Here is a 23,933-nt window from a genome sequence, read left to right as displayed (position 1 = left end):
TTTTCCTTCATGCCACCACCCTGCTGTCCTTTCGTTTGCTATCCAAACTTTTTGCTGCTCTTCAAACTCCCGAGGTTCAACACTTCTATCTTTGTAGTACTTTTGTTTCCATAGAGCGTTTTCCGTCCTTTCTCTCGTTGATAATTTCCACTGATCTAATGTCGTCCTAAACCTTCCAAACATCATCTCGGCAGGGGATTTACCAGTAGTTGGATTGGGAGTATTACGGTGAGTAATTAAAACATTCGCTAAATTTAACTGGTCCGGAGTCCCACATCTCCTTCCAGCATAGAAACGCGTCTTTATCGTCCGTATATATCGTTCAGCCAAACCATTCGATTTGGGGCTATAAGGGGCCAATCTAAAATGTTTTATATTGTTTTTAAAAAGAAACGTTTTGAATTCAGATCCAGTAAACTGAATACCGTTATCTGAGACAATGTAGCGAGGTAACCCAAATCTAGCGAAATAATTACGCAGATTATTTATTACACTCGTCGAATTAATATGTGTTAAAATTGTAACTTCAACCCATTTGGTAAAAGCGTCTACGCAAATTAACCAATACTTTCCAGATATTGGGCCTGTCAAATCAATGTGTACTCGTTCCCAAGGTCGGGTAAGAATGTTCCAATTGTATAATGGCACTTCTTTAGCTCCCGGCCTTCCTTCTTGACAACTCTTACAACATTTAGCAAAGTCTTCAACATCAGTATCGCGATTTGTCCAAAAAACGTAATATCTACACAATGATTTCATCCCCACTATCCCAGGATGTCCTCGATGAATCACATTTAAAACCTCCTTTTTAAAAATATCTGGAATAATAATTCTATCATTATAAAATAATAATCCTTCTTCGAACGAAATATTATCTTTAATCGAAATATATTTTTTTACAATCTCCGAATAATTATTTATATTATCAATATACCAATGATTTTTTATTAATTTAATAATCTCTTTTAGGTTTATATCATTGCTCGTTTCACTTACGACTTTACCTCGAGTGAACGATAAATCTTCTATTAAATTAATTTTTAATCCTCTGATTTCTTCTTCGAATTTTTTTGTAACTTCATTGGTTTTTGCTTTCTCTACCCCCAAACGGGACAGAGCATCGGCACATTTATTTTGATTACCTGGTCTATATATTATCTCATAATCATAATTTAATAGCTTCGTCGCCCACCGTATTAAACGGTTATTTGTTATTTTGTTAAGATCTCTTTTATCACCTAAAATATATTGTAATGGTTTATGATCAGTAACCACGATAAAATGTCTTCCAAAAATATATTGATGAAACTTCTCGATAGCGAACATGATCGCCGAAGCCTCCCGATCAATTGTGGCATAATTCTTTTCAGCCGCCGAAAGTGTCCTCGATGCGTATCGGTTTCTCCTGGCCAGTAAGAAATCGGTGTGCAATAACAGCTCCTAGACCATCTTCAGAAGCGTCACAAGAAATCACGACAGGGATATCGGCTGAATAAGGAATTATTGTATCTTCTTTCGACAATATATTTTTAACTTTAGTAAATATTTCATTTTCTTTAGCTGACCAAAACCAACCAACATTTTTACTCGTTAGTCGGTGTTAAGGCGCACAAATAGAATGCAAATTTTTAATAAATGCCTCATGATAATTTCACTATTCCAAGAAATGAACGTAGTTCTTTAACATTGGAAGGTGTTTTAAAATTTTTTATAGCGCTAATCTTATCTTCTATAGGGTGAATTCCGAAACTGTCAATAACATGACCTAAATAAGTGACTAACTTTTCTCCCATTTTAATTTTATCGGCCGAAATCTCCAGGCTTAGGCGATATTCTTCAAGCTAAAATATTGAAGAAAGAAAGAAACTCACGAGTTGTTTAACAACACTAGTTGTTACTGTCCTATATACCGCACCACGCGTTTTAGAATTCGTAACTCTAAAACGCGTGGTCCCCTCTTTTTGAGTGACATTTTATCATCAATTTTTCTTGGAATTTTCTTTCAGTCCTTAGAGATCAAGGTATCTGTTACAATTTGACCTCAAAACCCTAAATTGTTTAATATTTTTCTTCAAAAAAAAATGGTACCAGATGGATTTCCTTTTTGTTTGGCTTTGGCCCGACCCTCGCCCTGAATATTTCGAAATAACTGAAGCTGAGTTATAATAAGGATTGCTAATGTAGATTAAAACGATGCCGCCACTTCCGCGGGATGAAAAGAGTATGACCCAAGATCATCACATCGAAATTAAAAACGGAAAGGAAGTTTGTAGACGCTATCGTCGTTGGAATAAAGGAGAGAGGGGTAAATGGAATCTTTAGAGAGTAGAAGGCGGAAGGTATGCTAATTTATGAATTTTAATTTCCTCTTTTTTTTTTGCTTAAATAAGTAGGGGTAGGAAGGTATGGGGTAATAGGGACATTGACAGGGACATGTAATCTAGAAATGTGTACTATGGGGTAACTTAAGACCAATTTATGATAGTTTTGGAATGATTTTTTTTTTAATTAAATTTTCCCAAAATTCTTTTCAAGATTGACAAAAATGACATGTTTTTTTTTTCAAATTCATAATTTGGTAAACCTCATAATGGCAAATATTCGGAGAGGATTGGCCTAAGTGTCTACTACTCCCCTTCCCATGTTCATCAAGACTAAAGACTAACGATTCAAATAGAGAATACCTATTTTTTTATCAGATGGTACCTTTATTAAAGTGCCACTCCGTATATACTTTCGGGTGATAGTGTATAAGTGATCGGAAGCTGGAATATAGTCCATTTATTACACTTTTTTTCTCAATTTACTGATCATTTGTTAAAAATTAAAACTTTAATATTGAATCGAGTTCTATTAAGTAAGGGGGGGGGGGGGCAAGTCGGGCAAGTTTTCCGAACGCCATTTTTCATTTTTTCGGAAGCTGATATCCGATTAACGCTTATTTGGCGCTTGTTTATTTTTTTCAGGGGGATGTAAAAAAACCTCTTCATTTCAACCTTTAAAACCCCTTCAAATTCTTAATTTAATATAAAAATTCATACAAAAATGAGTAAACAAAAATTATACAAATTACATTGTGAAGATCCACCTTATTTCATAATATTCATCTTTTAGATCATTACGCGTCTGGCATCCATCTCTCCACACAAAAGACACAAAGGAATATTTGTTGTTCTTCACCAAAGCCCCATGTGATCACTCCTTTCCACTCCCATCCCCAAGGAAAAATTAATTATCATATCAAAAAATGACTGACATTTAGTATATTATATTAAACTTATTTCTTCTTTTTTTCTAACGGCTACAACAGGAGAGACAAATTTTATCTCTAACGTCAGAGAACTTTTCGAAGAATTTTCAAATAATATTATTTTGATTCTTAAAAACATTAGTTCGCAATTTTAAATATATAAAATTTATTTTTTTAAAATTTTTGTTAAATAATATTTACTTTGTGACGTTGAATATTTTTCGCTTAAGATAAGATACATATATTATATATATCTCCTCTTAAATTATTTTTAAAAATCTTACATAATATTTTTTTAAAGAAAATATTCATTTTATTTTACGTTTTATAATTTTGAATAAATACGATGAAATTTTATGTATATTTAAGTTTGGCTTTACTAATTCTCTGTTTGATTATCGGGAATATTCAAGGTAAAATCTATTATTTTATTATATTTTTTTTTATCTATATAAATATATTCTTTTAAATTTTCCTTTTATTTTATTATTATATAGGATCTGCTTCAGAAACCGATAATGACCCCACAGAAATTTTGCCACCGGGAAAAGTCAGAGGTGTATATGATTTTAATTTCTCAAAAAACAAATAAAATCTTTGAAGAGAGGGTATAGGATCAAAATTTATATAATTTGAAACACGTTTTATTTTTGTAAAATGCAGATAAAGACAGTTATTTCTTTATATAATTATATGGGTCAGGCCATTGTATATTTTCTTTAAAATTATTTATTTGTTATAAGGTATTGTTGATTTAAACCTATCGATATGAGGCGGATTTTTTTGAAAACGGCTAACTCGATATATTAGCCGGTTTCCTTATATCTCAAAAGTGCTCAAACCTTTGTGCCAGCTGCTAACAAAAAATCTTCATGCTAGAAGCAATATTATACTTTGGAGAATAAAATATTGAGTTTTGCCCGTTTTTTTAAAAAATAGGGAAATCGAACCGTTATATCAGGTTTCTGATTGGAGAACCGTATTATCAAAAAAAATTTTCTAGGGACGCAAGATTAATATAGTTTAAATATTTGTTCTAATTTTTTTTATAAAGGAACTATGGATGAAAGTCAAGATGTTTATTCTCAAGATAAGGATGGTGAAGATGAACGTGAAGATAATCGTGAAGATGATCGTGAAGGTATACATGATGAAGAACATGAGGGTTTTCAAGAAGATGATTATGAAGATGAAAATGAAGATGAAAATGAAGATGATAGTGACGGAAAATTTGATGAGTATTATGAGTAATGGAGGAAAAACTAATTTGAACATTATTCATTGAATCACAAAAAAAATAAATTATTATAAACATTTTTAGGGGGGGATAATATTTTAATTTTAATTTTTAAAAAAAAATAATTTTTGGGGCAAAATTTTGTGATTTTAGTTACGAAATTATTCGACAAAATAAAGGATTTGTAATATGTAATTTGTAATAAATTTGGATATTCAATTGTTATAATAAATATCTTTAAATATAATGGGTTTTATATTCTATCATTTATGTAACTTTAATAAGGTTTTGATATCATTCTCTATTAGTGGTTAGTTAGAAAAGAAATATCCTAAAAATTTGATTTTAAATTTGCGATAAAAAATATTTTATTTATAGGTGGAAAATAATTTTCAAAGAAATAAATAATTTGAACATAAATTGAATATAAATTCAAAAATTGGGTTTAAATATTCCTCTATTTTAAATGATATTATTTAATTTATTTTAAAATTTAATTATTCAAATTTGTTGATTATTCTTTCTCTTTTCTTTCTTTCTTTCTTTCTTTCTTTCTTTCTTTCTTTCTTTCTTTCTTTCTTTCTTTCTTTCTTTCTTTCTTTCTTTCTTTCTTTCTTTCTTTCTTTCTTTCTTTCTTTCTTTCTTTCTTTCTTTCTTTTCCTATTCGTTATTTTTTTTAAAAATTCCATTTAGTATTATATATATAAAAACCTTAAATTTTAAATACAACAAAGTGGAGTTCTATCTCTTTCGCCTATAACAATTTCTCCAAAAAAAAGCGCCAAAAAATTCCAAAGAACCAAAAATAAGCAAAATGTAATAATTAGCAAATTTAAAAGGTAAATGAAAGCCAAAAGGCTAAGCAAAAAAAGCGCCAAAAAATTCCAAAGAACCAAAAATAAGCAAAATGTAATAATTAGCAAATTTAAAAGGTAAATGAAAGCCAAAAGGCTAAGCAAAAAAAAGCGCCAAAAAATTCCAAAGAATCAAATTTAACGGAAAATTTATATATTATTATAATAAATGAGCAAGCAAATATATTGGCATAATTAGAAAATGTAATTTAAAAAAAAAAAAATTAGAAAATTTAACGGTAAATAAAGCAAAGATACTAACAAATTATAAAAAAAAAACAATACCCTTCCTCCTAAGAGCGCCAAAAAAATGCTAGAGGACTAAATTCTTTTTAAAACAAAAAAAAAAATACTCGAATTTTATAATAAGTAGGCATGTTAACAATAAATTAGAATATATGATAGGTAAAAATGACCAAAAATGACTAACAATACTATTAGAGAAATTCATCTATTTTTTTTTTTGATTCGCTAACCAAGGACGATAACTACTTGAAAATCTATCTAATAAATTGAATTCCTCTTATAACTAGCCATTTAGTATCGTTAAACGACCCGATTTAAAATCCCAAAAAAAAAACTTACTCAAGTGTATTAGAGATTTCATTAAGAGGATGTGTCCCAACCATTCTGTCATCTACGAGAAAGATCTCACAAGCCTGCATATCATTTTAGGCTAAAATATGGGGCCAGTCATTTTTAAAAATAATCGATCCGTTTAACAATAGCTAGCAGCCGTGATGTAATCGTATTTGGTTAATCGAAATAAATATATATATATACCTCAGCAGATTTTATTTTCCGGAAGATGATATCCGATTAAAACTTGTTGGGCACTTGTATTTCTTTTTTAGGGGAAATAAATATTTCTGGAACGAATTTCTCCCCTCCTACCTTCCCAAAAGGAGTCATGCATGCCACTGAAATATATAATTAAAAGACGGAAAATCAAAAAAAAAAATAATTTAGATATATATTTAGGTATGATTGGCAGGGCTTAATGACCCATGTATGGATATGCAGTTGGAACGATAGATTTCGATTGAAATTCCTTTTCGAAGGCAGAAGCCCTCTTTTGAATCTCACACATGGTTAAACATAAACAACCTATTGTTTTGAATATTTTTAGGGCTTGGAGTCCAAACGATCTACAGATGTTTGAGACACCTGAGCAAACATAACATTATTAAGTTGGCAATATTTGTTGGTTTTTGATTCTTCGCTTTCGTCATGGAATATTTTGATATTGATAAACATTAATGTAAGAAAATAAATTAACTAAATATGATCATTTCTTTGTATTTTGAAATATTTAAATCTATAAAATATAAAACAAATATTTTTCGAGTAAAATTTAAATAAAGTTAGTTTATATGATATGATAATGATCCAATTAGCGAAATAGATTTACTAAAACGTTTATTGTAGAAATAGATAATCGTAAATAGAGAAAAGTAAAAGTGTTGTTAGTGGAAAATTTAAAGGACCAAGGGTGAAACATTTTAAAAAAATTTAAACTTATACAAATTAATTCATTATTTGATAATTCATTTTTATTTGAACAAGTCGGAGAACTTTTCCAAGAATTTTTATATAATAATATTTTATTAATTTTAAAAATTGTATTTTTTAATAGCAATTAGTTTGCTATTTTAAATATTACAATTTATTTTATACTTTTTTGTATAATAATATTTGCTTTATGAAGTTGAATATTTCTAAAACTTTTTAAATAATTTAAAAATCGCAAAATAATATTTTTTTTTTAAATATCTTTAAAGATATTATAAAATTTCATAGATACCTAAGCTTGGCTCTATTGATTTAATGTTTGGTTATAAGAGAAGTATTCAAGGTTAAATCTATAAAATATTGTATTTTTTTCTATATTCTATTTTTATTTTCGGTTATTTTATTATCATAGGATATATAGCGGTTCGGTTCGGTTTTTTTGTCCGGTTTACGATTTATAACCGATCTTTTCGGGTTTATTCCGGTTTTTAAAATTAATCATAAAACCATATATTATAATCTTAGAGGGTTATTCTTTTTAATTTATATTTTTTAATTAATTTCTTATTTAATTTTAACTATGATAATTCTTCTAATAGACATCTTTTTTTATATTATACTTAGTAAATATAAATTAGACAAATTGACGCAAATACAAGGTGGAATAAAATAATAACGCATAAATATAATGAAATTTATGCTATTTTATATGTTTAAAAGAATTAGAAACGGATGACTAAAATTTTTTCTAATATTTCAGGATTTAATTTTAAGTTCCCTGCGCAGAAAGTATAAACTTAAGTCGAGAAAATGTTTTTTTTTCTATGGATACCTGCGTAGCTGGAACTGCACAGTTAGAGCTAACTTATAAAGTTCTGGCATATACAATTCCTCACATTTTCCCCAATAATATCAAAAGATTGTATCATTTTTCTAATCTCTCTCTCTCTATATATATTATCAAATGACCAAATTATATATTCTATATTCTATACATTTATTATAATTTTCTATGCCCTGAATATTATTCCTTATTAAGACATGCGACTTTATATAAATCTTTCAAAATCATCATCTAAATCCTTTCTAGAAATGTGAACACGTAGGCATAGTATCCAGTATTTCAATATTCAGATTATTTAAATCTTGTATAAAATTCCAAGTATTTAGAAAGATGTTTTTTGGCTATCTCCTTTTCTTCACCTTGAGTCGAGATATATTGCTGAGCAAAAAACGTCATTTTTCGGATTTATTTCTCGTGCTTTTATCGTTAGAAACTAAAAAGTCTGGCAAATGGACTGTTTACTTTCCGTGATACGTTAGATCCACGCGACATAAAAATCGTCTTTTGTCAAAATATAAGCTGTAATATATCGCTTTAGGATATTAAAATTAAAATTAATTATTTTTTCACACCATCTGGAACCAACCGGTTTAAAATATTTATAACAGTTAGGTTCGCTCTTTTTTTAATTTCTTTATAAAGGTTCAATTACGGTTACGGTTTATTCCGGGTTCAGTGGTTCGGTTTAGCTCGGTTCGAAAACGTCAATCAAGAGTTTATTGAAGAGCTCACATCTTCAACCGAACTGGTTGAAATGTCCTTCAATATGAAGCACATGATTCGATATCACAAAAATTATTGAAGAAAAACTTTCACGTTCAACAAATTGGCCATTACATCATTTTAAAAATGTCCTACCATATGATGAACCCTTATAAAATTAGGTTAATTTTATCTACCCCATGTTTTATAAAAGATTTTAAGGCAATCTGAGAGAGAAAAAAAATATATATTTTGAAGAACTTTTATGTAATAACGCTCATCTGCCAATCATTAGCCATTTAAAATTCCATTTTTTGTTTCTGGCAATTTGATTTATTTTTTGCTACTCACTATATTGGCACAATAGCTCTCTTTAGTGGCAGGATCACGTGGGGGGAGGGGGAGGGGAAGAGGGCGGAATTTGTTCCCCACCCTCCGGAAATATTTGTCTCCCCTAAAAAAAAACAAGTGCCAAATTCGTGTTGATCGGATATCAGCTTCCGGCAAAAAAATTTGCTCAGGTATATATATATATATCTATATCGATTAACAAAATATGATTACATCATGGGCTTTATAGTGTTGTCAAAAGGCACAATTCTTTTAAAAAAAATGGTTATACCTGTCTATATTTTAGGCGAAAAAGATATCCAAGCTTAGGAACACATCTATTAACAAAATCTCTAAGCTTGAAGAAATTGTTTTTGGATAAAATATTGTATTAGAACTAATTAAAGATCGGGCCACTCAACAATGGCTATTTATAAGAGCAATTAAATATTATTGGTTAGATTTTTTCTAGCAATTATCGCCTTTCGACAGCGAATCAAAAAAAAGGATATGTCGAAGATGAAAGCTCGTCAAATAAAATCTGGGATAATGATTGACGCGTGTATTTCATTTTCTTTATTCATTTTTTTTAAAAATTTACGAAACTCATTTTTAGATTTAAAAAAAAATAAATATTCGAATCTAGATATGAAACTGGGAGTTCGGTTGCAGATTTTAGGAATAAAAAAAATCAATCATTAAAGTTAAATTAAGAGTACTCAGCTGTCACTCTATATTTTTCGGATCTTAATGAGGACCTATCAATCAATTGATTGAGCTCCTGGGTAATTCCCTGATTGTACAATGTCGATGCTGCTGATTAGATATAAGCAAATATCCGGTCCGCCGGAAAGCCCGATCCGTTGCAATTTATAGGCCTCGCAAATCTCCCAGTTTTCCTAACCCGGGAATTAAGATTCTGATATATATATTTTTTTGAATTTCAAGCTAATTTTTTGATAGATTAATATACTAAATGCGAAAATAAATTACAAAATATGAATCATTTCATTTGTATTTTTGAAATATTTAAATCTATAAAAAGAAAGAATATGATAATATGATAATATAAGATCCAAATTACAAAATACGAAATCGATTTACTAAAAACATTTATTGCAAGAAATAAAATAACCAGAGATATAGATATTATTAGTTGCGATGGCCAGAAAATTCGGGAAAAAAAATCAATTTTAACGGGCCAGAAGGGCGTTATACAAATTTATTAATTTATTTAGGTTTATTTTTATTTTATTTGAACAGTTGGAGATTTTTAGATTTTTTTTTAAAAAATATTTTTATAATTATTTTAAGAATTTTAATTTATATATTGATTTTATTTAAATAATTATTTACCTGAAGTTAAATTTGAAAATATGATGAAATTTTATAGATATCTAAGTTTGGCTCTAATGATTTTATTGGTTATTGGAAATATTCAAGGTAAATCTATAAAATATTTTTGTTTTCTATATTCTTTTCTTTTCTATTTCCATTTTCATTTTCGTTTATTTCATTGTTAATATTTTTATAGGATCTGCTTTGAGATCAAAAATCGATTTGGATTTTTTAGACAATTCGCCTTCTAAAAAGAGCAGAGGTTTATATAATTGTTTATTTATTTAATTTTTGATATTTTATATTTTTAAAAAATAAATAGGGTCGGGATGAGAGAGGTAATGGTCAAAATTTTATATATTTGGTTACACGTTTTACTTTTGTAAAATGGAAAGAAAGAAAGAAAGAAAGAAAGAAAGAAAGAAAGAAAGAAAGAAAGAAAGAAAGAAAGAAAGAAAGAAAGAAAGAAAGAAAGAAAGAAAGAAAGAAAGAAAGAAAGAAAGAAAGAAAGAAAGAAAGAAAGAAAGAAAGAAAGAAAGAAAGAAAGAAAGAAAGAAAGAAAGAAAGAAAGAAAGAAAGAAAGAAAGAACCAATGACATATAATAATACCTACTAAGTGATGATGCATTTCATTAAAAGTGTACATTGATGAAAAACAGCTGGGAACGCCCATTTTGGTTACCTATATCATTACTAAAAAATTTAAACTATAGGGCCAATTCGTCTGACGCAAACTTTAATTAAAGGAATTGCCTGATTCATCGAAATAATAAGGAAGCGAGGTTATCAAATTTAAATAGTAGTTTTATAACATGAGAATTATATTACTATATGGGTTGCCATAATGGCGGCTCCAGCTGATTCGCATTCAACGACGCTTTCAAGCGCATTATTGAATGCATCGTCAGTCTAGGTATGGTCTTCATTTCAAAATTACTTATAGGTATTATGTTGTTGAACCGATCGATTTGAGGCCGATTTTTAAAAACAGCTGATACAATTATTTTTAGCCAGTTGTCCGAAATCTCAAGAATTCGCTAACAGTGTCCAAACCTTGTGCCAGCTACGACAAAAATTTTCAGGCTCGCGTTATATTTTATTTGAGATAAAACATTGAGTTAGCCCCCGTTTTCTAAAATTATGGGTTCAAATTGATAACGATACTAGTTAAAAGAAGATACATTTTCTATATTCCTTCGGGTAATTACAGAACCTTTGTATTCTACCTTCCCATGTATACTCAAATTATAAAATATATAAGGGAGGGGGAGGTATAATACCTAAGTCCCGCCACGTCATGATCTTTCCTTCCATTTCCTGTTTCAACCCTGAAGATAATTGTAATAATTTTTCCTTCTATTATTATTAGTTGGTATTGCACCTTTTAAATTTAGATACTCATGGGGAAAAAAATTAGAATCATTTTTTTTCACATAAGTAAGTTTCCTGGTTTTTGGGGTAGAATTCCATTACTGTTTTTAAAAAAAAAAAAAATTTTGGTGAATAAAAGCCTCTTATAAATTTAAAGGTTCGAACTAGCCCCGGTAATAAAATTATACTCGGTTCGAATGAATTTTTTATAAAGAGTGTCTCTGTTTGGATCTGTGTTCTCAAAAATTTATAGTTTATAAATATTTGGTTTTTTAAACCCCAAATACAATTATATTTGTTTGTATTTTTGTTATGATATATACGAAATGTCAATTATAAGCCATCTTTTAAAGTTAGATTTTTGTTAGATGGGAGAGAAATGATCACATGTTTGAGGAAGCTTTGTCTTCAGATATAATGTATATGTCAATTTTTACCAGATGGTTTGATGCTTTTGTTCATATAATTATGATTGTAAATATTAATATCATACATGGGAAATAAGGTTGTTTTTTTTATTATATGTATTCTTTTGTGTATTTTATAGTGATGTGTATTTTTATCAGAGACCCGGAGTGAACCGTAAAAAACCGTTAAAGCATTACAAACCGTTATAAATAACGGTAACCGTAACCGTAACCGTAACCGTAACCGACCCGATATAATTATTTTTTGAAGGAGTAAAAAGAACCTTTATAAAAAAAGGTTTAAACCGGTTTAAGTGGATCCGTTTTTATATTTTAGGGAATCAAAAAAATTTGAATGCACAGAATTATATAAACTTGCTTTTATTATACTGATGGTTCCCGCAACACAAGTTTCTGTAGAAAGAGCCTTTTCTGGGATAAAATTTGTGATATCGTTACCCCGAATAAATATGAATCCATTTAAATGAGAAAATATATTACTTATAATATATTTAAAAATGAGTTATTTTGAATCTTATATATATAATTCATAGATGCTTATAATAAAAATGAATTAGACGATGGTGTTGCTTCAATAAAAAAAAAAAATTTCTAACCAATGAACCTTTAATATTAGCTGAACCGAACTATTGTAAAAGATTTTTGAGAACCATAACCAAACGGGAACCATTATAATTTTTTACATACTGAACCGTTATAAATAACCGTTGGCATCCCTGATTTTTGTGTTTAAAATAAAGAAAAATTATATTAATAAAGTACATCATATAACAATAATATCTATTTTTTTTTACAGGACCTATGGGACAAAGTCAAGATGAGGATTTTCAAGTTAAAGAAAATGACGATGATGTTCAAGATAATTACGATTATGAAGATATGCTGAAATGATGGAGGGAAAAAATTTGCTAATTTTGTATTATTCATTATAGCAACAAAAACATTAATAATATTTACAATTTTAGTGGGGATAATATTTAAATTTTATAATTAAAAAAAAAAAAATTGGGGAGGTAAAAATTTTATGATTTTATTTACCAAATTATTCAAAAAAAACGTTATAATATACTTATAATTTGCAGAGTTGTTAGAGGATCAGATACTATCTAGATATAAAAATGTGGTATCTGTATCTAGATAGATTTTTGATTAAAATATCTGTAATCTAGATATTATTTTAGACGTTGTATCTAGCTTCAAAGAATAATCGAATCGCGGTTGGTCACGTGCTGACCTGTTTTCAAGGACATGAGAGATAATCAATGCGACAAATAAGAGCTTCTTTGTGTGTGGCACACTGTTGATTAAATGGCTGCTCACTTTGTAACTCAAAATTATAGTTATAACTCTCTCACATTACGGGTTCTAGAGTGAACTAAGGAAGAGATAGGAGTAGGAGCAACCATTATTGTCCAAGACTCGAGATTTCGCTATAAATAAATGTCCAAATCTTTTGTGCCATCCATGATTAAAATCTTCAGGCCTTTGCGTAATATTTTTTTGGGGTATAAAATGATTTTTTAAAAAAACGCCTAAAATTCGAGCCGTTTAACAAACACTAGTGCGGAAAGGTTGGCTATGATTTATAAAAAACTATGAAACATTTTTTTTTTTTTTTTTTTTAAAAACAGATAAAAAAAACACAAAAAAAAAGATCGAAAATATTTTTTTTCATCTTCTTTCATCCAAAATATATTTTTCTTCTACTTTTGTATTCGTCTCCTCCCATTTTGAAATATATAGTTTTTTATAAGAAAATGATTTTTATGGATGATTTAAATAGTGTTGCTATAAACTCCATATTTTAGCCAGTAAAATATTGCCTACGCCTTGGAGATTTCGTTAATAGATGTTCAAACCTTTGTGCCACCTACGAGCAAAATCTGCAGACCTTTGCGTATTTTTTTGGGTATAAAATGTTGAGTTGCCGTTCAACACTAGATTTAAATATGTAATTCTTTTTTCTATTTAAATTATCAAGGTTAGTAAATAACGGATACACACCGCAACCGCCATTGAAAAAAATGGCGATCATCTTCCAAGATCGGCACAAACAGATGATACAGTTCCACCAATGTTTCATGCATATATATATATGGATGGGTTGTTATGACCATTTATTCAAGGTCTCAAACAAAAAAATCTTGGCGCCTTTTCGAAAAATCTTTACGTAATAAATCTAAAGATGGGTCACTCATGGAATTTATTTTCTTTGTTTTTTTTTTTCAAAATTTGTTTTTGAGTCGGTTGTTTTTTTTTCAAGAAAATTAAGGTTTAATCTAACTAAATTTAGAATAAAATTTTGACTTTCATCCTTTTTTTTTGTTCCACGGGGGAATGAAAAGAAATGAATTTTGTAATTTAGAAAACTCTATAATTTCAGGAATGCGTTCTTCTCAAACTTTACAATCAAAAGTTGCTGACAAATATTCCATTAAATTTTTCGGGGATATATTTTTTCTAGCACATTTTTACAAATATACAGTTGCTCCTAGCCACCAAATCTCTTCTTTAGTACAGTGCGACCTTAACCTTACTATGGGTTAGGGTGCGGAAAAAAATTGTAATTCTATATTGATTCCAAAATCGTTGTCATAATTGTTGAAGGTTTAGAGTGTTTTTTTTAAGTATGTATTTTATATACATCGGTAACAGATTCCATTGAGAAGAACAAAGAAAATCCTTAAAATCCTATCAAATTTTATTCTAGAATATTCGCTGAAAAGAGACTATGTTACCGTTTTGAGCGGGATTACCACCCACCATCTACGAGTAACCATTCTTTGAATGCGATGATAAAAATTCTCATTCATATCATATAATAAATTAAGTATCTCTTTAAGTTTTAAAGTGGCCGGGGGCAAATTTGGCATTTCTTTGAGTTGATAGCAAAGCTGGGTACACTATGCTGTGTTTATACTCCCTTTATAGGATGATATGGATAGCTGTCGTGGCATAATTTGCCGCCAAATCATGATAAGTTTAAGACTTTGACGAAACGCGCAGATGTTACGCCTGCAAAAATGCGTTTTTTTATATACATCTTAAGGAATGCAAACTTGTCGAAACCAAATCTAAAAAAACAATAGTGGGATTTTTTTTATAAAAATATTACACCAAATTATTGTCTTTTCCACTCTACTGATTTTGTTGTATTAGAATATTTGAAATATGACTTTATGCCAAACATAACTAAAAAAAAATTTTTTTTGTATTGCCAAGGAACATTCCTAATTTTTAAAAATAATATTTACAAATGGAAAATTATGATTTCTGACTATGACCAAATTAAATTGGAGCAATGACATTCTAGCAAATTGTTTGACAGAAACATCAAAAATTACTAACCTGACCCAGGTGATCTTTATTGGTGGGGATATTCTTTTATTACTTTATTAGAGCGAAAGATCCTTGGGTAAGCACGAACTCTTAAGGGGACAGTGCTAGAAAACTGGTGCAGTTATTCATAGATGCCGTAAAGTATGATATTATCTTATATATATTTATATTAGGATTAAGGGGCATGCGACTAATATTTGAAGCTCGATAAATTCTTGGTACAAGAATGCTCGATCTAGACTAAAATGTTGTGTGCTTGTCATGTTCAACCATCATAAAAATTTTCAAGAAAATATCAAAGAAGGTAGGGTTAGAAACGAAGGTTATTTTGTAATAATGGAAATACAACATAAGCTATTTTATTAATTATTTAGGATAATTGGTTTTTTTAAAAAAATATTTGATCAGTTGGCGGCTTTTAAGATATTTATTTTTTCTATATTTTTTAATTAATTTTTTAGATTTTTTTTAGCGCAAATATATGTTTATTTTGCTATAGAATATTTTCACTATTTTTTTTTTGTTTAAATATAAAATTATCTTTAATAAAAAATATTTAAAAAAATCCATTTTTTTTTTTGATTTTGAAAATTATGATAAAATTTTACGGATACCTAAGCTTGGCTCTATGGTTTCTTCTATGTTTGATTATTGGAAATACTCGAGGCAAATTTATAAAAATTATTTTCGTTTTTCCTATTTTCTTCCATTTTTTAAATAAATATATTGTTTATAGGATCTGCTTTGAGATTAAAATCTGGTTTGGATTCTACTGACAGCTTGGATTCATTGGAAGATAGTAAAGGTTTTTCATCAAAATAAATTTTTTTTTATAATTAGACACCTCAAAATAAACGGGGCGGAGGAAGGAATTCTTTTAAATCAAAATTTTTTATATTTAAAAACTAAATATATTTACCCCTAATTACATAATATATGGTTGGGTTGTTTTTATTGGTTATTTTGTAAAGTGGATATAATTTTATAATTTTCCTTCTATTATGCAGAAGGAGCAATTAAAATATATATTTGATATTTTTAACAATTTCTCTTTCTCCGATGTATAATTAAAAAAAATATGGAGAGAAAAAAGAAAGAAAGAAAAAAGAAAGATAGAAAAAAAGAAAGAAAGAAAGAAAGAAAGAAAGAAAGAAAGAAAGAAAGAAAGAAAGAAAGAAAGAAAGAAAGAAAGAAAGAAAGAAAGAAAGAAAGAAAGAAAGAAAGAAAGAAAGAAAGAAAGAAAGAAAGGATAGTAGAACCTAGTAAGTAGTCATAAGCAGAAAGAAAGTTAAAAATGGCCCAATTTTACTAACTTTTTGTTTTAAATTTTCGAGTTAAAATGGTTTTAATTACCGCCAAAATTTGGAAATGCCCATAAAACGAAGACATTTTTCTATTGAATGAGAGATATATTTTAAATTATTATTAAATTTTAAGCTTTTACGTAGATATTTTATATAAAGGGGGGGGGGGGGGGGGTAACCAAATGATTCCATATTTAATATATTTTAATACTTAAAAGAAACCCTCCCTCACTTGTTATCCTAATCCTATGATGAGAGAATAATAAAATCATTCATTTATTTTTAACGCGTATAATAAGTGTGTTTTAGGCATTATTCATTGTCGTTGTTTCTTAACTTTTAGGGAATAAATTCAACCAATTTATAGTTGAATTCTATTCAGGGTTTAAAGAACCCAAAATTTGAGTCATTTAAAATTTTGAACTCGATTTTACCCAATCGAATTTCTGCAAGGGGAACCAATCAGAGAATAGCCATGGTTTTACGACGTTTTCCACAAATCAGGTCCCTGTTTTGGCTCTCTGTGTGTTCTCAAAACTTTCTAAAGGGCGAAGGTTTTGAAATATTAAATATTAAGGGGTGGCCTAGTGGTGTATGATGTATTAAACCGAAGGTCCCAGGTTCAATCATGGTAAGGAGCTAAAAATTTTCGGGTTTTTCTTAGATGACGGATTTGTACAGACATATGATACGATAATTTTCTGAGCTGAGAAATGTCACCCGGTTACCGGCAGTGGACAGCCGGGTGCGCTAGGATATTTGTTCGAAACCAAATAAGATGGCCAGCTGAACTCGTGGGTCATTCAAGGATGATAACGATCTCTTGGCCAGCGCTAGGATAATGGTGACCTCGGGGGGCGTTCAGGCACAATGTATACCAAGCTACAATGGACTTGATAACGATAATCCGGTGGGAGATCAATCGGGATTGATCCCCGGTGGGAGATTATTACAATGGATTTGATAAGACTCCAGTGTACTCCGGGTGGGATATCTGTCGATATTGATGCTTTGGTGTGAGGAATACGTGGAATATCTATCGATATTCATAGTGTGAGACCAAGATATAATGGCCTCGATAACGATACTTCGGTGGGAGATCCAAATGAAATCGATCAGAGATATAAAAATAGATAGAATGAGTAATAAAGTTGAGAGAGATTGAAGGAGCTTACCACCAGAAAAGGTGAAAGCTAAAAGGAAAAAAATATATTGAAACATGTGGTTTGATTTAAATAATATATTTTCTCCAACTCCCCGCATGTCATTAATCACCTTTTCCCCAAGCATTAAGACACGGACACCATCTGAGTGTATTAAGAAGCCAATCTATTTCATTTTTTTTGTCGCTGTATCTCCAGCTCCGCGTAAAAAATCCCGCTCACTAGGCGGCACAGAAGAAGCTTGAGCGCCTAAATAATGTATCTCCAGAGAAAAAATTATTATTTTTATTCCTCATATGTAATTATTATATATTTCAAACATATATATATTTATTTGAAAGATTTAATGGGGAATAAACAATTTGGCTGGGGAGGAGACCGTTTCGATGATGAAGATGATCAAAATAATTGTGAATATACAGAACCCGACCCTAATTGGTTTAAAGAATAAAATATAAATTTTACCATAATTTTATATTTGAAAATACATAATACACACACACAAAAATTTAACCTTTTTGAAATGGGTATTAAATTTTAAATTATTTTTGGAAAAGTTTTGGTTATATAAATAATTTGATATATTTTTTTTTGTTTTTAAAACGAAAATTGTTCCAAAAAATTATTTCAATTATATTTTGTGATTTTTATAATGGTTTTTTTTTATTATTTCAATTATATTTTGTGTATAATGGTTTTTTTTTATTATTTTACATTATTTTTGGTTATTTTAAAATATTGATACATTGGTGGTTTTAGAAAACTGATCTGACTTTTATGTTTAATTTGTGGGTAAAATAAAAATCGGTTAAAAATTAGATTTTCACGACTAATTGAAGTATTGTAAATAGGGGAATATAATCACCAGAGTTGTGAAAAAATCTATATACAAGTATCTAGATCCTCTATCTAGATATAAAAATGTGGTATCTGTATCTGTAACTAGATAGATTTTCGATTAAAATATCTGTATCTAGATATCATTTTAGACGATGTATCTGTATCTAGATCAATTTAAAAATTATTTTTTAACAACTCTGTTAATCACTAATAATTTTCTAATTTTAATATAATATTATAAAACCAATTGGAAAGGGATGATTAGTATCATTTGTGAAATACTTATTATCTTTCCAGCTTTAAGTCAATTTCCCATGTTCCATCTTTATTTTATGAACAGAATACGATCATTGTATATTTTTTTATGCAGTATATTTTTCAAATATTCGTTTTCTATGGTGTTTAAAAAAAATTTCTTATCTGTTCTCTCCAAAATTTTTATCTTCCCCTCCCTCCCAAATGAGTGAACGCTAGAATCGAGCCTGCCCCACCCCTTCCCCACCCCTCATAACTTCTAGAATATGTTGGAAATCCTGACATTATGATATGCAGACTCACTTATTTCTGCTATCTATGACAATTATCGTTCCTTAATTAATAATATCGAATCTATACCTAAGCCATAATAAACAAACTTTAAATTTAAATAAGTATACAATTTCTCTGATATTCAATCTCCAGATGGAACTTGTTTTTAAGCTCCGACTTCGACGTTTCGGATAAAGTTTAACGACGTTTCAAATCCCTTACTTTTATAAGTAGGTATCTATGTAATTATAAAATTTACATACAAAACTATAGTGTCGCATTATCAAATGACTGAGTGATAAAGTGTCACATTATAAACTGTCACATGACAAAGTGTCACATGATAAAGTGTAGCCGTGATAAAATGTCACTAGCTGATGTTATATATAAAAATTATAATTAAAATATAATTATTTTGAAAACCTATTAAAAATTTTTTAAAAAAAATTACTATGGAAACAAAAGTTTATAAGCCAGTAATCTGGCGCGAATGATAAGCATTCTTTAAGATCGCCGGATGGCACTGAAATCTTATTTCCTATCGATTTTTAAAAGATGAGGCCTTCATATCCTAAATTACCAAGTGTCGTGGTGAACATAGGGATGCTTATTTCCAAATGAAATAAAAGAAGAGAAAAAAAAATATAAATAAAGAATAGAATAGATTAGATTAGAAAGAAGAAAAAAGAATATATATTTAGAAAGAAGTAATTTTTTTATTAAAAAAATGAAAAAATAAAACTTTTAATGATTATTGGGAAATTAAAAGCTATTGTAATTGAGTTTTATAATTTCCGTTTTATTTTTATTCTTTTATTTTTTTAAAATAAAATATATTTTGCGAAATCAATAAAATTACATATACAAATCGATCTTAATAGGATCTAAATAAAATTGCAAAATAAAAAAATAGAAAAATAAAATTAAAATCTAAAAAAAAAAAATGATATTTTTTCTGAGTCAAAACGTTCTGATCTACTTAGCATTCTTAGCATTCGAGATGAGAGGTTAAAAAAAATATATATATAAAATAAGATAATCGCTTAATAAATTGAGCATTTTAGCGTTTCAACATTGTGTCTCTTTGTTTAAATTAAATGTAGTGTTGTTAAACAGCTGATCTGAGCCGATTTTTAAAAATGGCTAACTCAATATTTTAGCCAGAGAAAATATTGTCTATGCCTCGTGATTTCGTTAATAGATATTCGAGCCTCTTTGTGCTATCTATTAGCAAAAAAAAATCTTAGGGCTTTGCATTAATATTTTTCTGGATGAAAATATTGAGTAAAAAAATGTCAAATAAAATAATATTTAGAGAAGAAGAAAAAATAAAATAAAAAACACAAATTGATACCACTCCCGTTTTTCATTAATCTTAAAAAAAACAAAATTGTTTAATCAATTCAAAAAAAAAACATTATATTGATATGGTGGCTAATCAACATAAATTAATTTGTTTAAACGACGACCAAATTTTGTTAAACAGCTGGCAAATTTTTATTTTAAATGAGATTAAGACCCCATTTTTTTATTTTAATGTACATTAACGGGAATCACGTGGTCATTTCCGATATTCTCCAATAGCATGGAGCCACCTAGTCATCAGATATAAAGCCCTGTCCTTGCTGGATTCGAACGCGGATTTTTATGGTAGGCGATATACCCGCTCACCGACCTGGTGACGGATGCTAACTAGAAAAAGACCACATTAGCTAATCCACCATTTAAACAAATATCACGTGATAAATCAATAAATTTCAAATCAATTAATTCATCATTATAACTTTTTAATAATATTTACATTATTTAAAATAAAATACAAAAAATGGAACACCCCAATTTATTTAGGCACATAAAATATTCTTCGAAAATTCAATAATTTCTATAAAAAAAAAATTGCTGCTTTCTGCGATATTTTGAAAAGATCTAACACTTGCTTACTAAACTGTTAGACATCAGATGTAATCCGTCTATGAATCATTTTGTCCGTGATTATTTTTTGACCAGCGTCTTATTGTCCGGGGTATACCTTTGCGTTTTTTTTGCCCAGGATGTTTATGTCGGCGAGTTCATGTAATGTTCTCTAGATTATTCCTAATTAATTAGCCATTTCCGAATTATTGTCACGATAAGGTCATTCTATTTAAAATAAATAATACACTTAAACTATACTTAAATTTTAATTAGGGTTACAAACATATGTGCGTATTCAGGCGATACGCGTCATATCTCACAAAATGGAATCCAAATTCGTAGGGTAAGGTCAAAATACATTTTTCGAGAATGCGGAATTCAAAAAAAAGAACGCTGCGAATAAATTAGTTTAAAGTTGGTAAATAGGACACGCATTTTTTGAAAGCGTAATTTGAAAAAAAAAATCTAAATATTTATCCTAAAACTTTGGACAATTTAAATGTCACCCTTTGAGGTCATTTTAGATTTATATACCGGACAATACTGATATTAATTTGATTGACATGTAACATATCTCTTCATGTGAGAATTAGGTTATTCTATATTAACATTTTATAATGATATTTTTTTTTTATAATTATTACAATTCTATCTACATTCGATACAAGAAGGTTTTTAACAATCTTATTGAAAATAATAAAATTACAAAAAGTGGAGATGGAATATTTTAATTCTCAAATAGCAATATATAGCTCCAACCATTATCTGTTATAAAAAAAAATGGAATCAGTCGAAGAAATTCAAAACATCCCGAAGAACAAGAGCGACGTAAATGCTACCCCGAAAAATTATTCTAACGCTTCGTCATTACGTTTATTCATCGAAAAACGCCAAGCCGTTATAACGAGTTTAACCACCACAAACACGGTCCTTTCCTCCGCCAAACCCGGCAAGTTAGAGTGTTATATATGCGATGCCACTTTCAAAGTGGATTCCGATCTCGATGATTCCTGTTTTATTAATGCCAGTTCCGGAAATTTGATCACTTGCACGGATAAAAGCAAATTTTGTCAAGTAACAACAATGATAAATAGAAATTGACACTCCTGGTGGGTTGAAATTGTCTCAGATATAAAACATATAATATTAGGCAAGAGGGAATAGTGTGATGTAGGGAAAGCAAAATAGCTCCATATGAGCAAGCTCTTTTTTTAAAAAAAATGGCTGACTCAATTATTTTTATCCAGAAAAATATTGTCACCTAGATCTCGAGATTTCACTAACAGCTGTTCCAAACCTTTGTGCCATCTATGACCAAAAATCTTCGGGCATCTTGCGTAATATTTTTCTGCATAAAAATATCGAGTTAGCCATTTTGTTTTTTAAAGAAGTCGGCTTAAATGGGACGATTTTGCAACACTAGTATAATAGGTGATTGTGCCCTTATTTAAAATTATTTATGAAGGGATATTTAACTCTTTAATACAACAATTTTATAGTTGAAGGTTCTGCAAATGGCAAATCTTTTAGTTGACCTAGTGTTGTTAAATTATATAATTTTGACCATCTCTATTGTGTTTTAGCCGAGCTTTTAGATTGGAAGCCTCAACTTGAAAATTGATTAGAATATTTCTGGATAAAAATATGGGCACGCTGTCTTATAGTTGACTAAAGATAGGTAGTTTAACAACACTAAGTCGATCTCTAAGGCAAAAATTTAGTATTTTTTTTCTAATGTTGAAAGCCATAAAGTTTAATCCAGCATATTTTGTATAATACACATTATATATTATACAGAATTTCCATAAAATAAAGGTTCAAAGGGTAGAACTAAATAGGGTTATATCCAAGATATCTAGGTCTTGCACCGATACATGTAAATTCGGTTGCGCGCTAAATGGGTACGGGGTTACCTACAAGACCTGCACTTCCTGCTGCAATATTTCGGGTTGCAATGTCGACAACGCGTCTACGCCAGGTTATCGTGTCGGAAAACCTAATTACTTATCCCCTCGTCACATCCTAGTTCTTATATTAGCTTTTGATGTATATTTTTTGTGTGACATTGTAAATTTATTATGTCCCCTCCTAAAATTATTTGACTGCGGCGAATCTCATTGTAAATAAAATGAACCTTTAAAAAATTTTTTATTTATATTTTGGATCACGCATTTTACATTACAAATTTCGTTCATTATATATATGTCGTATTGGGATTCGGAATCTCTTGATTTTAAATCTCCAGAGTTGCTAAAGGATCTAGTAGATATAAAAATGTGGTATCTGTATCTAGATATTATTTTAGACGATGTATCTGTATCTAGATCCATTTAAAAAGGATCTTTTAACAACTCTGTAAATCTCTTACCGAGAGCGATTTAAAAAAATTTTAAAGTTCGATTAAACCGGAAATGTATTCTAAACATGTGTTAGAGTAACCCAAACCGTAAATTTCAAACAATTTTGCCACGAACTTTAGAAACCACTTCTAATTTATAGTAATTTTTATATGGATTTTTCGTATAAATTAAAAAAAAATACTAAAATGTCTATAGCCGAAATTGGCTGAAATTTTTAGGGTAAATCCTCTACACATGCTGCAATACAATTCCTGTAAAATCAGATTTTTAAAATCCAAAAATCGCCCTTAGTAAATGATTTAAAATTGAGAAGATTCCGAATCCCCATACGACATATATATAAAGATATTTGTTTACTATGTTCTGTGGCCTCAGTTATAATCATAGATAGAACAGAAATTTATTGAATTCTCATCCTAATCGGGTTAGCTATAAACTATCTATTTGTATTTAGCCGACGCAGCTTTATAACCTTTTGAAAAAAAATATCATTATTGTAAAATTATTTTACTGTAAAACGAACGTAAGATAATCTTTTCCTCTTTCTCCTACTGCAAAAAAAAATATATATATAACAATCTTTATTTCTTGGTTACTTCTCGTTATTACAGTTACTTTC

The 23,933-nt window shown here is 29.1% G+C and overlaps 2 protein-coding genes across 2 annotated transcripts; both read left to right on the top strand.

Moving 5' to 3' along the window:
* The first annotated feature begins 2,193 nt into the window (after window positions 1–2,193).
* On the top strand, window positions 2,194–12,757 carry LOC135922724 (uncharacterized). The gene is made up of 7 exons (XM_065457169.1): window positions 2,194–2,305; window positions 3,748–3,807; window positions 4,305–4,488; window positions 8,340–8,445; window positions 8,869–8,920; window positions 10,264–10,329; window positions 12,663–12,757. The coding sequence occupies exons 1-7, from the start codon at window positions 2,194–2,196 to the stop codon at window positions 12,755–12,757; spliced, it is 675 nt and encodes a 224-aa protein (XP_065313241.1).
* An 8,977-nt stretch (window positions 12,758–21,734) lies between these two features.
* Window positions 21,735–23,081, top strand: LOC135922721 (uncharacterized). The gene is made up of 2 exons (XM_065457166.1): window positions 21,735–22,028; window positions 22,752–23,081. The coding sequence occupies exons 1-2, from the start codon at window positions 21,735–21,737 to the stop codon at window positions 23,079–23,081; spliced, it is 624 nt and encodes a 207-aa protein (XP_065313238.1).
* Window positions 23,082–23,933: the final 852 nt, after the last annotated feature.

This window comes from Gordionus sp. m RMFG-2023, chromosome 1 (assembly GCF_954871325.1).
Source record: "Gordionus sp. m RMFG-2023 chromosome 1, tfGorSpeb1-WG-v2, whole genome shotgun sequence".
In the NCBI taxonomy this organism is placed as follows: Eukaryota; Metazoa; Nematomorpha; class Gordioida; order Chordodea; family Parachordodidae; genus Gordionus; species Gordionus sp. m RMFG-2023.
Note: the sequence above shows the minus strand (reverse complement) of the source record. Positions and strands in the feature narration are given on the sequence as shown.

Bases quoted from the DNA above. Each gene is read 5' to 3' on its own strand.
- LOC135922724 (XM_065457169.1), top strand. From the start codon at position 2,194: ATGCCGCCACTTCCGCGGGATGAAAAGAGTATGACCCAAGATCATCAC. The intron at 3,808-4,304 runs GTGTATATGATT...TTTTTTATAAAG, and splicing joins GCCACCGGGAAAAGTCAGAG to GAACTATGGATGAAAGTCAA. The intron at 4,489-8,339 runs GTATTATGAGTA...TTCTTTATAAAG, and splicing joins AGTGACGGAAAATTTGATGA to GTTCAATTACGGTTACGGTT.
- LOC135922721 (XM_065457166.1), top strand. From the start codon at position 21,735: ATGGAATCAGTCGAAGAAATTCAAAACATCCCGAAGAACAAGAGCGAC. The intron at 22,029-22,751 runs GTAACAACAATG...TATATTATACAG, and splicing joins ATAAAAGCAAATTTTGTCAA to AATTTCCATAAAATAAAGGT.